This window comes from Megachile rotundata, chromosome 12, assembly GCF_050947335.1.
Source record: "Megachile rotundata isolate GNS110a chromosome 12, iyMegRotu1, whole genome shotgun sequence".
NCBI classification, from domain to species: Eukaryota; Metazoa; Arthropoda; class Insecta; order Hymenoptera; family Megachilidae; genus Megachile; species Megachile rotundata.
Window position 1 is genome coordinate 6,128,654 of NC_134994.1, and position 16,034 is coordinate 6,144,687.

The following is a 16,034-nucleotide window of genomic DNA, read 5'->3' on the forward strand; positions in this document are numbered from 1 at the left end:
TGGTATTGGAACCGGAAACAGAAGTGGAAGAACGACGTGCTGGAGGATTGGAGTGAGACTGCTGGACCGTGGAGTGTGGTGTGACATGTGGGATGATGCTTGGACACACGGGCCGAAGTAGTGGATTTCCTGGCTAGGAACTCCTGTTTGCTTACACCCAATCAACTCCAACCTTTCCCCGTTCCGATGCTAGTACACACACGTGCCACTGAGTGCGTGCCTGTGTTGCTTGTTACACACACGTATGCTTTACGATATTCCTAGGCAGTCAATTTTGCTAGCATCCTTACATAAGGTCACGAAGATTCTGATTTCAGTGTAATTTGGAGAAAAATTTGAGGAAGTCTAATTTTTTAATCAAAATAAAACCACATATCTATTTACGTATACTTTCTTTTTCTTGAGTGTTTAAGGTGACATCCACCATGTGAGTTATTAGTCACGGTTGGGTTACCTAGTAGATCCAATCATTTCTAGAGTAAACGGTATAGATCAATATCTTTTATGAAGCATAGAACTTTTTTACAGGAGTCTATTTCTTGGCGTGTACTTTACGGACCAAACTGGGTACGACTTTTTGTCAGAGAATCAAACTTTCTTAAAATGGGCCAGTACCTTCAGAAAAATTGTCAAAAGTAACGAAAGGTGGCTAATGAGGGTTTTGAGGGGTGGAAAGCTCCTCACGAGAGAAAACGAGTCTCATGTGACTGTTTAACCCTGAAATTGCTATGATGGTTAAATGACTCCTTTGCAAGTTACTTTACAATTTAACTTACAAAATTTGTTATGTTTGCTTGAAATCTGTGTTGAATTTTCATCAAGATAGGAAATTAATGTATAATAATGTATGATATATGATTTGTTTGTTTTTTAACTACATAATTTTTCAAAGGACGTATGCACCAAATACTGGTAGGTTTTAATCCAACTCATTGTTAGTAACAGCCTGATGACCTTTGAAGAGTGTGCCTTCGATTGAGTGTACGACTTTCGGGATGCTGGTTTGCTGTCAATTTTGTACAGTTATCAGGGAGCCGAAGAGAAACCAAAGTACGAAATTATAGTACTCTTGTGGAGTACAGGAGAGTTTGAAACTTAAAATTGTTTAACTTAATGTTAAACAACGATTTTGATATTTTTAATATTATTGGTTAGAATCTCGATATTTATTTATTAAATTATAATTTTTCCCAAAGTATGATACACGTACTTTAACCTTAATAATTTACTTTTTTAGAGAATTCACAAAATATGTAATCCACGATGATATTCGAAAGCCGCTGTAGTGGACCGTCGTACAGAGAGATGGTACTCCAAGCCACTATAGTGGCGTGTCGTTCCTCAGAGGTTAATAGAGATTTGGGGATTTCAGGAGTTAGGAATTTGAGACTTTAAGCAATTGGGGATGTAGAGATTTGGGGATGTAGAGATTTAGGGATGTAGGAATTTAGGAGTGTAGAGATTTGGGAATGTAAAGATTTGGGGATATAGAGACTTGTGGATGTAGGAATTCAGGGTTGTAGCGATTTAGAAGTGTGGAGATTTGGGGATATAGGGATTTGGAGACGTAGGAATTTCAGGAGTTATAAATTTAGAAACCTAGGGATTTGGGAATTTTGCGATTTGAGGATATAGAGATTTGAGGATGTAGGAATTTGATGATGTAGAGATTTGGGAATATAGCAATTAGGAGATTTTCCAATTTTCCAATTTTCCAAATTTCCCAATTTTCCAATTTTCCAAATTTTCCAAATTTCCCATTTTCCAATTTCCCGATTTTTCTATTTTCCCATTTCCAATTTTTCTATTTTCCAATTTTCCCATTAGCTATTTTCCAATTTCCCAATTTTCCCATTTCCACTATCCAATTTTAGAATCTTTGAGATTTTCGATATGGGGATTTGGAGATGTAAGGATATGAGGATATATAATAGAATTTTGATGATGCAGAGATTTAATAATTCCCGAATTTGAGGATCTAGGGACTTGGGGATGTAGGGATGCCACTATACTGGCGCTATGTGATCTAGCATGACATTCGAAAGCCACTATAGTGTACCGTCGTATAGAGATGATTAAGTTAGCTTCAGAGATGGTATCCACGCAAGCCACTATAGTGGCACTTAGAGATTAATATCGTAGCCGTGATAAGTTAGTTCTGACCGCCCCTGATAAATAAATCATAGTACAAGTACTTAATAAATCATTTTTCTATTTAACCTTCATTCACCAACCGATTTTCATTCAAACTCTAATTTCCCGTCTTTTGTTCCACAATAAGCCTTGAATGAAGACGTTCCTTTTTAAATTAGTCTCACATACATTCACTCAAAGGGTTAAGTGCAGTAAATTCAGAAACTTATCAATCTTATTACGTATATCCAGCGCTCAGCTCCAGGATAGACATGCGAACACTATTTGAAGGGAAACCACGTATCTGCACACGCAAATGAAATCACGTTCACCGTTAGATCGTTAGACGGATACGCGGAAGTGATGATAACCGTGGATGATAACGCGCTCGTGATAATGGGACGACAATTGTTTGATAGCAGCCTGTACAAAGTTGCTCGCATGCGCTTCGATTGAATTCTCCACTTTGGAAGAAACTCGAACGCGTTGCATGGAATGCGATTGCGATTCGAAGCTATTTCTCTATTTATGTTTTCTTTGTTAAACTATTAGGTTAGGGAGTAATAAAATGGCTTTAGATTTGGGGAGTATAATTAAGATTAGGGATATCAAAGTATAATGCTCTTTGGTCACAATTTGACTTAATAACATTGTTAATAAATTTCATTATCGATAGTATTGTGATGTAAGCTACCATTCGAAATTTTTATAATAATATCAACTGCATAATCCATCACTACAATTTGCAAATTTACAAATTCGGTCCTAACATTTTTATATTTTCAGTTCCCAAATTTCTAGATTCCTCAAGTCGATAAATTCCTGATTTGCAGATTCTCATTTTCAAATTTCAGAATAACATCAAGTTATACTATTGCTTCTGTATTAAATTTATTAGTTCTCATATTACATAGTGAAATTTACTTTTCATTTATTTTAATGCATATAGAATATGTAATATATGTGTTGGATAATAACATATGTATGTATGCATACATATACTTACACAACAATTTAATGTATTGAACAATAGTAATGAGTAATATATTGAATAATAGTAATGAATAATATATTGCATAATAGTATACAATGTATATGCAATGCATATAATGTGAATGTATATGCAATGCATACAATGTGTATGTATATGCAATGCATAATAATTAATACATGTGACTACGTATATTATGAAATTCGTGTCACATATATATTTGACCCTATCGAATATATTAATTACAATATTCATTAGTTAAAAATTGCCAGAAATCATAAACTAAAATTAATAAAAGTAAAGTTCGTTGTTGTAAGAGTATCTGCAGTCCATATTTGTGCACAGCGAGAAAATTGTCGTGGTTCTATTCCGTAGTGTTTACCAGTGCCGCAATGGTGGAAACTGAAAATCGTCTGCGAATGTAGTGATGTATAACTCATGGTGGTTTAATTTTCCGGTTTTGGAACACCTGCTGCAAACTTTAAACATGGAGCACCTGTTTATCTGATAATTTCATGAAATTGTTCCAATTAATTTTAACGTCGTGCGGCAAGTTTAAATGTTTGTTATAAGCCGAATTTGCAAGTATTCGGACTGTTATCCTTGTAATTACAAAGCTTACATTAAAATAACTATAGTTACACGTGTATTACAGCGACACGTGTTATATAGATTTGGTAAAGTTTACAAAATAAACTTTAATGAGCGTGCACGTTAGTTGCTAGTTATAACGATCGTATATTTATAACGAGTAATAGAATACAAAGGAAGTTTGACAGATCAAATTTTATATAGCATGCGCAAAGTTTGAGATCGAAGCGTAATTATAAAGTTACCTTATTTTTTGTTCATCGAATAAGGATGTATTACAAAATTATTATATACAATTACTGTATACTTTACATATATTATAAAATTAATGTAGTATACAAATAAATGATATTTGAGATTATAATTAATTATGTTAATACATGTTACGAAATTAGTATACACATGACTTGAAATGATATTTGACTTAAAATGATATTTGAAATTATAAAAATTGATATGAAGTTTATAATTAATTCGAAATTGTATTTATGCGAAGTACATACAAATTTACACAAATTGCATTGCTTTAAACATTTGAAACATTTTAATCATTTGTCCAATAACAAAGCTTGATGAACATATTATGCTGCATTTTTTGCTACAATCTTTTTTAGCGAAGTCATAGATTTTTATTGATTAACAATTTCGACATCAATATATGTAGATATTGATTTACTTTCTCTCCCTCAGCAGTCTTGCACGATAAATAAGTAGTATCTTATTAATGGATTAGAAGTGTTTGTACGTATATAATACTAATTTCAAAATATCTGTTTGCCTTGTCAGTTCTGGCAACCAAACAAGGTAGCAATTGCATCGTCCGTTAATCACTTACGGTGACTAGGAATGTGCTTCACTGGCTTCTCTCGTAAACAAACAAAATTAGCTAATAATCTGGTCTCGACGAGGCGTGGATGACTGTCGCATCATCTCAAAATTTACGCACAGCCGTTGTATATGTGCGATGATGGATACGGCAATTGATTAGCAGCATCATTTAACCGCTGATCCTCGTGTAGGCTAATTTGGTTCGTGTTACTGAAATCTGTTGTACTACGAATAATACATGACACGTGTTTAAGAATAATTATTTATTTATTTATTATACAAAAGTAATCGCAAATTTAACTATAAATTACGGTCCGTTACAAAAAATGTTGAGTTTTTAAAAGATTTGAGTTGCCAAAAAAGTTAATTTTCTCCGCAAATACATTAGCAAGGTTTGACAATTGGATGACAATATTAGTGAGGCCGTCTTTATGTATAAATTGGTGGGTAGAACGTAGGATGCCTGATTAAGCTTATCGAAGCACAAAAATTAATTCTTTCAAGGATGTCTGACCAACGAATGTGACCGTTGAGTAATTTGTAAAGGAAAATCGTATCAGAGGAGATCCTACTTCCTCACCTCGCGTATTAGGAGACATAATCGCATAGTAATTATGATCAGTGGTACTCAATTTACCAAGTCTGAAGGCATGTCAACAAAATTTGTGCTAAACAGTTTCAAGATTTTTTATTTGATATTTAAAGTACGGTGACCAAGTAGCAAATGCAAGGTGAGGCGAAACTGAAGAGAAATATAATGTTCTGAGGGTGATATGTGTAAAATCAGAGGATGTTCTTCTTAGGAAGCCAAGAGCTTCCGCAGATACTACTGCTCGGTTTATATGGTCAGTAAAAATAAGGAAGAGTTAATTAATACGTTCAAGTTTCGAAATGTGTCTACTGCCACGAGAGATGTAAAGAGTATAAGAAAATATAGGATTACTGCATTGTGCGAATTGGATAATATATTTTTTGATATTGAGAAAGTTTGTTTGGCACCGGTAATCTTCGTTATTATAGGTATTAAATTCTATTATATTAAATGATCAACTTTGAAATGTAGAAAGTATTAAAAGACAATCTTTATACGCTAGGACCTCCAAACCCGTATCTTTCTCTTCACATTGAAATATTGTGTGAAAATTTGCTGTAATATACTGCAGTAAAAATAGCAAAATTCTTTTTTTAAATGAAGTAAATTTCAAAAATATTGCAATTTCAGCATGCAAAAAATCTTCAAGAAACTTAAATAAACTGTGTATTTTTCTATATCTTATATTTTTGCATTTTATATATTTATAATTGCAAAATGCACATTAGTTTGTTGCAACGTCCCTTGAAAATCTTTTATTCTTTGCATATGCATGTTCGCTCCACGCGGTATGAAGTATCTTTAATTAACTCAGGATTTTTTATATTAAACAAAGCAAGACAAAGGTCGTCCGTTTGTACTTATGAACGTTTAATGTCGCATCCGTAATAGAAGAAATGGCCACGCATATATACCTTTTTAATCTCTGATTATAAACGATGTTTTCACAGGGATAATTAAAACATAGAGTCATAACGAACTTTATGCTTTTTATCTTCTTAATCGGAAGGTAGAGATTTAGTTTACAAAAAGTGTAACATTCTACGTATACTTTTCACAGGTTGGCATTTAATTATAAATACACGTAGCATATTTTCCTTTGCTTCTGCGTACTCTCCATTTTTTATTTGGTTCTCTATGACTTCTCCGTGAACACGATTTATTCCGAACGAGAACAATTTGTAATGTAAGGTTTACTGAAAGGGAAATTTTGTGTTTAAATTATTGCTTAATCGTTTATAAATGTTTAGTCATTTTCGTTGAAATTTAAACTTCAGTTCATGTAGCATAAGTGATATTTTATTATCATTTCGTAATTAAGTATGAAGATGAAATAATCTAAATGAACTTCGATATACTTTATGTAGAATAAATTGAATATTTTGTACATATCTTCTACACAACTTTCAACAATTTTTTAAAACCATTAAATCGTATAGTAATCAGATGGAGTATCTGCATATGATTCACTAAAAAATCCTTTAGTGTTTTACCATGGTTAAATTGTTTGACACTAGAATCATTACGAAAATTCAAACGTGAAGAAAAGTATTATAATTATTTTATAATGAAGCAAACACGATCGAGCACGATGAAGAAAATTTTTACAGTGTCTTATATTATTGAGAGTTTCAGAATTGAAATAGTTAATGCAAGTTAACTCGTGACTGATCAACAATGTTCGAGCAAGAAAATATGGCCGGCCAATACGTCTCCCGAAAAAATTGCTAACAACGAATCTGCAAACCTAACCTAACCAAACACGTCACCGGAGAACGTTGATCGATAAAAGTGAGTCTAAAAGCGAGTATCCATAAATGTGGTATTTTTTGGATGGTCTAGGTGATCTAAACCATTCAACAAATATCTCTAGCGACGAATCGTCTCTCACAATCGATCACACGCTCAGCGAGGCGTTAATTTGTTACATCTCGCGTTTGTATTCCGCTTGTCCCTCTATTATTGATGACGCGAGCAACAGCTTCGAGCGTGGAAAAGGCGCGGCTCAGTCCCGCCGTTAAATAGCAGGCGAGAATGAGAAATTTCAGTAACATTTCACGAGTACCATTCCGAACACGTTTTGCGCCTAGGGTGCAGTTGCTCCGAGCACGGAGGATCATTTCTTACGTTGGAAACAAAGAAGACCGAAGTAACTGGGTCGTTCGGTGAAGCGCGATTGTTCAACGTCACCCCCGTTCCCTAAGAATGTGCTTTTGTGTTTATCGTAATGTACTTTCCGTTTGCTATCCACCGACCTCGTTACAATCTCTATAACTGTCAGTAATTCTGCGAACCCTGTGTATACTTTTCACTTCTTCTTACACTGCGATGCTTTAAGCGCTGGACGTTTGACACGCTTCTAATTGGAAAGTTTCCTTCTGGCTCGTTCATTTTTTGCGGTTTTATTCCCCTTCATCGATTCTTCTTTCAACTTTCAGCAAGATTTTGCGATTGTACGATTTGCCTGTTGTCGATCGATTTTCGTTTCTTTTGCTCCGTTAATGGAAAAACAAATTTTATGGACAATTGTGATTTAAAATGTTTACACTTGTATGTTCATGTGGAGGCATCAGAACTTTTGATCCAAATTTTGTCTATATAATGTTGGTCTTTTTTTACTATATCTATTTATTATATTATTACACACAAGTAAGATGCATTATTTTCCCTATAATTAATTTTTAAATCATGTACAAAAATCATTAGTTTGAATAATTCAAGAGCGGTGTGTAAATGTAGATGTCACATAATCTCCACCCCCCTCCCCCATGTTAGGTACCATGTACTTAACATTCAAACTTCAAATTCTGTAATTTTGTGAAAATCCATATAGCAACTCGACTAACTAAACCATAACTCATAGAACTGAATTTTTATATTTCAAATTAATGAAAATTTGAATGAATACGTCTGGAGGTACCCACAACGTCACCCATATGTCATTCAGGTATTAAGTCCCGAGATACACTTCATTTGGTATGCAAGTTTCTGAAGTCAGGAACAAGATAAACAATGAAAAAGTTGAATAATACTCTCGCACGGCAATTTCATAGCTATTGTTGCAAACAGATCCTTGACATTTACTGTTTGCTTACTTGATCTCGAGAGCGAGAAGTTCATTTTCCAAATCGTAAAGGAGGAAGATAAAGTAACTGGGTCGCCAACTCTATTTCACGGTTCTGGCGTGTATTTTGATGATAAATCGTGTCTTCACTTTATTGTTTCGTTTGTCTTGGTATAACCGCTGTTACATTGATGGCAGTCAATAATTGGTTTCTTATGCAATATAATGCTTGTCACTTTGGTTAAATGTACTGAGCATTTAGTTTTCTCAAAAAGAACTGTTATGTAAATTTGAAGCATTTATATTTGTGATGCATTTTGATGCTGTGGAAAGTAAGACCTTTAGGAGTACTTGTGAATTCAAGGAAACTGGTGAATTTGAGAATTGGAAAATTTTTGAATTTGAGATTTTGGAAATCTGCGAACTTGAGAATTTTTGAACCACGGAATTTTGGAATGAAGGGATTTGAATATTGTTGAATTTGTGAATTTGAAAAAACGTGGAATTGGAAAATTTTAAATTGACATCTAAGATTTGAAAAACTTTGAATAATTTGAAAATTTGAAAATTTGAAAATTTGAAAATTTGAAAATTTGAAAATTTGAAAATTTGACAATTTGACAATTTGACAATTTGAAAATTTGAGGAATTTAGGAATTTGGGAATTTGGGAATTTGGAAATTTGAGAATTTGGGAATTTGGGAATTTGGGAATTTGGGAATTTGGGAATTTGGAAATTTCGAAATTTGGGAATTTGGGAATTTGGGAATTTGGAAATTTGATCAATTTGAAATTTGGTAAATAGGAAATTTGGGAATTTGGGCAATTTGAAATTTGGTAAATTGGAAAGTTGGGAATTTGCGAATTTGGGAATTTCGAAATTTGGGAATTTGGGCAATTTGAAATTTGGTAACTTCGAAATTTGGGAATTTGGGAATTTCGAAATTTGGAAATTTGGGCAATTTGAAAATTGGTAACTTGGAAATTTGGGAATTTGGGAATTTGGGAATTTGGGAATTTCGAAATTTGGAAATTTGGGAATTTGGAAATTTGGAAAATTGGAAATTTGATCAATTTGAAATTTGGTAAATAGGAAATTTGGGAATTTGGGCAATTTGAAATTTGGTAAATTGGAAATTTGGGAATTTAGGAATTTGGGAATTTGGGAATTTGGGAATTTGGGAATTTGAGAATTTGGGAATTTGGGAATTTGATCAATTTGAAATTTGGTAAATAGGAAATTTGGGAATTTGGGCAATTTGAAATTTGGTAAATTGGAAATTTGGGAATTTGGGAATTTGGGAATTTGGGAATTTGGGAATTTGGGAATTTCGAAATTTGGGAATTTGGGCAATTTGAAATTTGGTAATTTGGGAATTTGGGAATTTGGGAATTTGGAAAGTTGGAAATTTGGGAATTTGGGAATTTGGGCAATTTGAAATTTGGTAATTTGGGAATTTGGGAATTTGGAAAGTTGGAAATTTGGAAATTTGAGAATTTTTAGTGATCACAGAACTGCAGAGGGTTTACATATGATGCGATCTTAAAAAATATTGTGACGTTAGTACCTAACCTAGTAGCTAACCTAACCTCTTTAGCAAAACAAAATCACGAATTCCAAGTTTCTCCAAATTTCCCACAAAAATTGTATAAACCCTCAAATTCGAGCTTGATAAATTTTTAAATTCGACTCGAACCCATCCGTACAAATAAGCTATAAAACAGACTGCCGCCGCAATTTTCTTCATAAAACGTTGCGACGAGAATGACGCAGAAACGTACGATCCTTTCAATCGTTTATTCATGACTATGTTGAAAGTGTTCACCCCGCGGTTCATAATGTTTCGATTCTATTTGCGTTTGAAATTCATAGCTGGTTACTGCTTTCCATTCTTCCCTACTCATTTGGCTAGGCACTTGGTTTATTCCCTCTTCGGGGGCTACCCCTTTTTTTATATTCACCACCTTGATAAGTAAAAAGGCAATCACGGCAACCGTTTCGAGATAATTGCATTTTTAAATTGAAATACGTGACGTTTTCGTTCCTTTCTTTTTCTTCTCCCCTCACTCTGCTCTCTGTCGTGCGCGTTTCAAACCCTTCCTTTCATTTTTCAAACCAGACACGTACAGTAATTATTATCGTGTTCATTAACTGAAATTTTCTGGATTTTGACCGCTATACAATATTTTCTTCGTGATTTCATACGCTGTTCGAATAAGTTAATTTTTTATATAAACAAAATTTTGGAAAAAAGCAAAGGAAGATTTTTAAGATATTATAGATATTTTAGTCAAAAATTAAAATTTCTTAGATTCAAAGGGGTTGTTGTATCATGCTCTACTCATCTGTTCTAAAAGACAGCACAGAGGTTTTTGTCCAATGTTCAAGGGTGATATCGGTTGTAGATTGATAGGTTATGTTAATTACAAGAGTTACATTCATTGTTGACTTAATTTATTCAGCATTAGGTTTTGTTTGGTTGAACATGTTACTTGAAGCTTTTATAATTTTTCTCACAATTTTCCTATAGTTTATATGAATATATTAAAATCTAGCAATTGATGATTGTTAATTTGACAGCATCATTAAAAAAAAGAAGGACTGAATTAATAAGAAAAATTCAGTGATAGAAGTACTATAAAAAGTTCCTATAATTTAATGAGGAAAACACGCTCCACTTTCGCTTTCTAAAGTAAATAAACGTGCAATTGAAAATGCCACAGTTCCCCAGAGCATTCGTAAACGATTATAATTCAATGTCACCGCATTGCAGAGTGTAATTACACAAACGATTACCCGGTCTGTGTTTCCGTTACAGCCTTTCGTGATATACATCAAATAATTTCGCGGGCAGTAACAACATATCGCGTGATGATCGTGAATGAGCCAGGCGTAACAATTTGAGCACGCGCTGACGAGGTATTTTCAATTCGAATAGCAACGTTACGCGACCACCGTTGCACGACAAAAGGATCAGAAACAGTTTATTGGTTGTTTCGTCTTTCTTGTCAGTAGAGATACCGCGTGACAGATCCCGACCAGCCAATCCGTTTCACAATGTATCGTGCTCTGTGTGCTAGCTACAAAAGCTCGCAATCCGCTACGCAGCCTCCATTCCAATGTTTCACAACGTGTCCTCTTCCTTCCTTCCTCTCTGCCAAACCCATTCCACATTTTACATTTTTGTTTCATCCCCCACCATCCCCCTGCGCCGCCTCTTTTTTACTGTCGTTTTAACAAGCGCATTTTTACATCGTCGCGTCAAAAAGCATTTCGCGCATATAAGCATGTGTAATTGAACATAGGATCCACGGAGCGGCTTAAATTTCAATCTTTGCCGGTCAGCCTGGCATTTTTCCCGCACCCACGACGGATACTAGCTGACTGGTTACATTACTTCACGCGGGAATAATTCTGGTTATCCGGTTGTAACGTTCGACGGATTTGTCGGAATTATCGAGTTCAAAATTCGAACAAGAAAAAGGGAAATGTTTGTTGCTGTTATGCGCTCGATATTTCGTTCGTATCTTCGCACTGTTGTTTTTCTCGATTGGGCGCTTTAGCAGGAATAGTGAATGGTCTAGTGCATGAACGAGTCATGGTGATTAACAGTTGATGGGAATTTTGTTAATGTTTCTGTTTATTCTGAACGTTTATACGAATCAAGATGTAATAGTGAAATATATAAACTTAGATGTTACCTATAATTTTTTATAATTTAGTGTATCATTTTTAAATATTATTTGGAACAGTAATAATCAATATGATACATAATTAGAGCTTATTATGAATATGCTGAAGGTATTTTCGCTGTTGGTAGCACCTGTAAAACTTTCTATTTGAAAAGTTTGATAAATTGTTTTGAAGTTATTGTTTCTGTATTATTAATGCCATTATTGTCTATTTCATTGTACATCGCACGTATAATATTACGGACTTAATTAAAAACTACTCATTTCAAATTACATAAACTTTCAATTTTATAAACCTTGAAATTCCAGTGAATAACAATCTGTTTATTCTATTAATTTGATAATATAAAAATGTGGTCGTTGTTATTCTAAATCGTCCACTGTCGTAAAGTTAATCGAAACACAACCCCAAGTGTCGCTCGTTCGCAAACACAAATCGACTTCTCTCGATCACCAAGTAAATCACAAAAGGTTAACGCGCAAACGCGCAAAAGATAACACGATCTGGTCCCTCCTCCAGATCGGTCAGTTGGTTTTCCTCCGTGTGGGAAGAGTTTGTTTGCAACGACATCGGAAATAGTAGCACTCGCGGGAGAAAAGTGGATGTGTAAGAAGAGGCCAGCCAAGGAAACGTTTGAAGAAGGGTCAGAGCTGATCGGCAGCAATACTCTCTCGTCAACGATGGCCACCGTGGTCAGATCCCCGTGGGAAACGTTGGATAGCACGTTATTCGCTTGCGACTCCTTATACCCGAGGACACGAGTTGACCCTTCACCCATCCTCTCTCCCTCTTTGTTTTTCCTCCTCATCTTTTCCATCTATCTATTCTCCCGCTTTTCCATCGTTTCTGGTTTTCTTTGATTTTCTCTGACCTCTTTGGTCGAACGACTTTCTCTTTTTCCCCCATTCTTCCCGTCCTTTTTTCCACATTCTTAGCGTTCCTCTTCATCCGACTGCCCCTTTCTCACCGGTTATACGGTCATAAACGTTCCTTGGTTTTCCTGGCTCCACCCATGATGTGCTGTTGGCTCGCAGCGACAATTATTGGCCCACGAGATACGGTTAAAATAACTGACGCTTCTTGCTGAGCACGTGCAACTTGATGACTGACGTAGACGAACGATGGTGAACGGATAACGGTCATTCGCTTCATATCGTGCGTGATTACTTGTTACCCGCGACTTTTATCAAGTTTCCTGCTTTCACCATTCGCCTCCCTAGGGGCTTTTCGCAACAATTTTCGACGAAATAAAGAAGTTTCTGGTGTGCTGGAGACAGTAATACTGAGATAATTACTAATAGCTACGATGAAACTTCCAGACAGCCTCGTTGTTTTGATAGATATTCAGGTTGCGTATGACAGATTTTGAGCTACTAAAAGCCTGATACGATTTGACGACGTGAAAGGGCCATGAAATATCTATGGTGCGACGGCTTGAAGCTTAAAGTTTGCTGAAAATGAGTATACATATAAATGACTAGTTTGAAAATCGGCTTGTGCAAACGAGGGTGTAAGTAGTGGTATAAAATGGAAAAGAGGACATTTTGTATGAGGTGTTTTTACTTTACATCTAAATTCAACTGAATTTGTTTAATAAATTTGTGATGAAATAAAAAATGAAAAATAATCGAAAGTTTAAAAAATATCTTCTTCAGAAATATTGAAAAATATTTAAAATATTATTATTATTTAAAATATTCAGTGATATTAATTATAAACAGAAAATTACTTACAATGTTGAATATACAAACTTGTTAACCCACGTTAATTTTACCTTTGTTCTTCTATTTGACAGGTTCTATAAAAAAATATAATTTTCTATAAAAAATTATAATTGTTCTACCATACATCAAAATAGTACGTATATTTGTTCTCGGACCTTCAATAAATATGTTAAAATTAGAAATCATATTACATTTCCAATTTCACTTTCACAACTCCATAGTACATACACAAATATTTGAACACCCTTCACCATCGATTTCCCGCCTTACTAAATCCTCAATGTACTCTCAAAGGGGTGAGAGAACGTCAGACAGAGATAATCGTTGACAATAAGTGGTTACCGTTAACGCGATTAAACCGCGAAGCTAAATACAAGAACTTTCCCTCGAAGCAAAGTATTGACCTTCATATTTTCTCAGCAAACCTTTGTCCAGCCATTCTGTCCGCTATGAAAGTGCGAGGAATCAATTTTTGCAATCGACAGAAGCGATCAGCCGTTGCTTCGATCGTTTGCTTTCCTTCCACTCGAAACGTTTCAAAATATTTCCCGACGACTCTCGTGTCCGGCTAATATTTATACAATTTATTCCGCTGTTCAGCGAACAGTCGAAACACGCCGTATCGTTTCCTAATATAGTAAAGTTTCGATATAACCAAAAATTATCTACACGATTCTGGAACTTGTAAATTAAATAGTATTTTAGATACGAACAAAAAATTCATTATAATGTGAAGAATACTTGAATGATAAAAAAATGTTAATAAAATGAATACTAGGTTTACTAGGATTATTTTAAATTACAGAAATTATTGTTATGTTTTTATTAAATTATGGTTATGTGTTCGAAAAAGCGAACGTCCGTACTGGCTCAGATTACAATTACCGAAAAAATGATACTGTTGCGTTGTCTCATAGAGGACAAAAAACAAAACACAATCACACGTATCGAACACGATGGAAACAACTAAAACTATCGAATACAAAAATCAAATCCAAAAGATTCGTTTATGACTTTACTGTAATTATCATTCTTTTCAATCGAATTTAATCATTTCCGTCATGTAAAGAATCGACTGTCTACGACTTCGGCTGTCAAACGCGTCACGTGACTATCCGAATAGCACCGAAGACATACGAAGTTACCCGATGCGTCAGTCACTCGTTCCCGCGTGTTTAATTACAGTAAAACTTCAATTTTATAAACTTGATATTGTAAGCTTGAAATTATATACGTTTCGAATTACGTCGTGCGTGATCTCATTTTAATCAGAAAAATGTTCCAAATATATTGGTGAAAGTTTGATAACAAACAAATCAAAAATAAAAAAGTTTTCTTATTACATTAGTGTTGTTTCGCAAATGTGTTACATTCGGTCATTCGGACATTTCTTTCGCTGCTATTTTCTACGTTCAACAAACTTCGATCAAGGTAAGAACTACTTGATATAAGCTAAAATTTAAACCCGAAAGATTCGCTTAAATCGAAGCTTCACTGTACATTATTTCTAACTGACCACTGCAAGTATTTGGTGAAATAACCAGGAAGCAGGTCTGAGTCTCGCTCCATCAATGCGTGGAAGTTAATTGCTCCATTTGTTGACCATTTAGTAATGTTTCGCGGCAGCTTAATGGATCCTGATAGATTCACGCTAATATTTCGTTCGGTTCAATTTCGGCTTGCGTTTCATTGCGTTGCGGCAGGCTGGCGTTTGTTTTCGGGGAAACCAAGCAATAGAATTGATGTACTCATTTTTCTTTGCTTGCGGTCTGTCGGATAGACAATAGGAATTCTGTTTTTGTTGTGCAGAAGCTTGTTCTACTGATATTATAGTAGACGAATATTATTGGGTTATATAGTTCCTCTATCAGTTATATTTTACTGGAAATAAAATAAAGGATACTTTGGAAGTAACAGTTATTTATACATGTAATTTCTTATTTTTATTTTAAAAATTATTTGTGAAAAGAATGTCATTTTTAAATAATTGTTTAAGTGAAACTTTTATGGGTGCAAGCAAGATTTCAAATTTCTAAATTCCCAAATATATAAATCTGCAAATTTTCACGTTTCTGAAAACCAAATATTAATACTATAAAATCAACGACATTTTACACATTAATATATTAATAATTTAGTGAATTATAATAATTGTATATGACCTTATATTAATATTACTAAACTGTTCATATAACCAGTCCACAAATTTCAAATATTAAATTATACTATTTGTCAAGGACTTTTCCTCGAAATCACTAATTTACCTTGTCTATATTTCTGATCTTGTGTATATTTTTTGCGCTCACACATCTGCGTCGAACTCAAGCCCGTTATGCAAACATTGACACGCAATTGGAGATCGTGAAGTGTTGTTGCATTTTCTGGGAAATGAAGAAAGAGAACGAGTTGCGCCCGAG

At 34.4% G+C, this 16,034-nt stretch overlaps 1 protein-coding gene and 1 long non-coding RNA gene across 10 annotated transcripts in view; one reads left to right on the plus strand and one right to left on the minus strand.

The window, feature by feature from the left end:
- The window catches only part of LOC100881812 (lachesin), a 491,556-nt gene that overhangs the window by 275,044 nt on the left and 200,478 nt on the right, over nucleotides 1–16,034 (plus strand). For 2 of the 9 annotated variants that reach the window (XR_013040183.1, XM_076538478.1), the window contains exon 1: nucleotides 14,868–15,048. The exons of 4 other annotated variants lie outside the window; for them this stretch is intronic. Coding sequence is in view for 4 of the 5 variants with exons in the window: in XM_076538478.1 (XP_076394593.1) it covers nucleotides 14,979–15,048 (70 nt within the window). In the remaining variant the exon portion in view is untranslated. Of the gene's footprint in view, nucleotides 1–14,867; nucleotides 15,049–16,034 lie in introns of those variants that run through there. 3 more of the 9 variants (XM_076538481.1, XM_076538480.1, XM_076538483.1) reach the window with 3 other exon arrangements.
- Nucleotides 10,736–14,687, minus strand: LOC143265550 (uncharacterized). The gene is made up of 3 exons (XR_013040185.1): nucleotides 13,773–14,687; nucleotides 13,627–13,691; nucleotides 10,736–13,344 (listed from the first exon to the last, which is right to left on the minus strand). It is a non-coding gene; the product is annotated as an uncharacterized LOC143265550 (long non-coding RNA).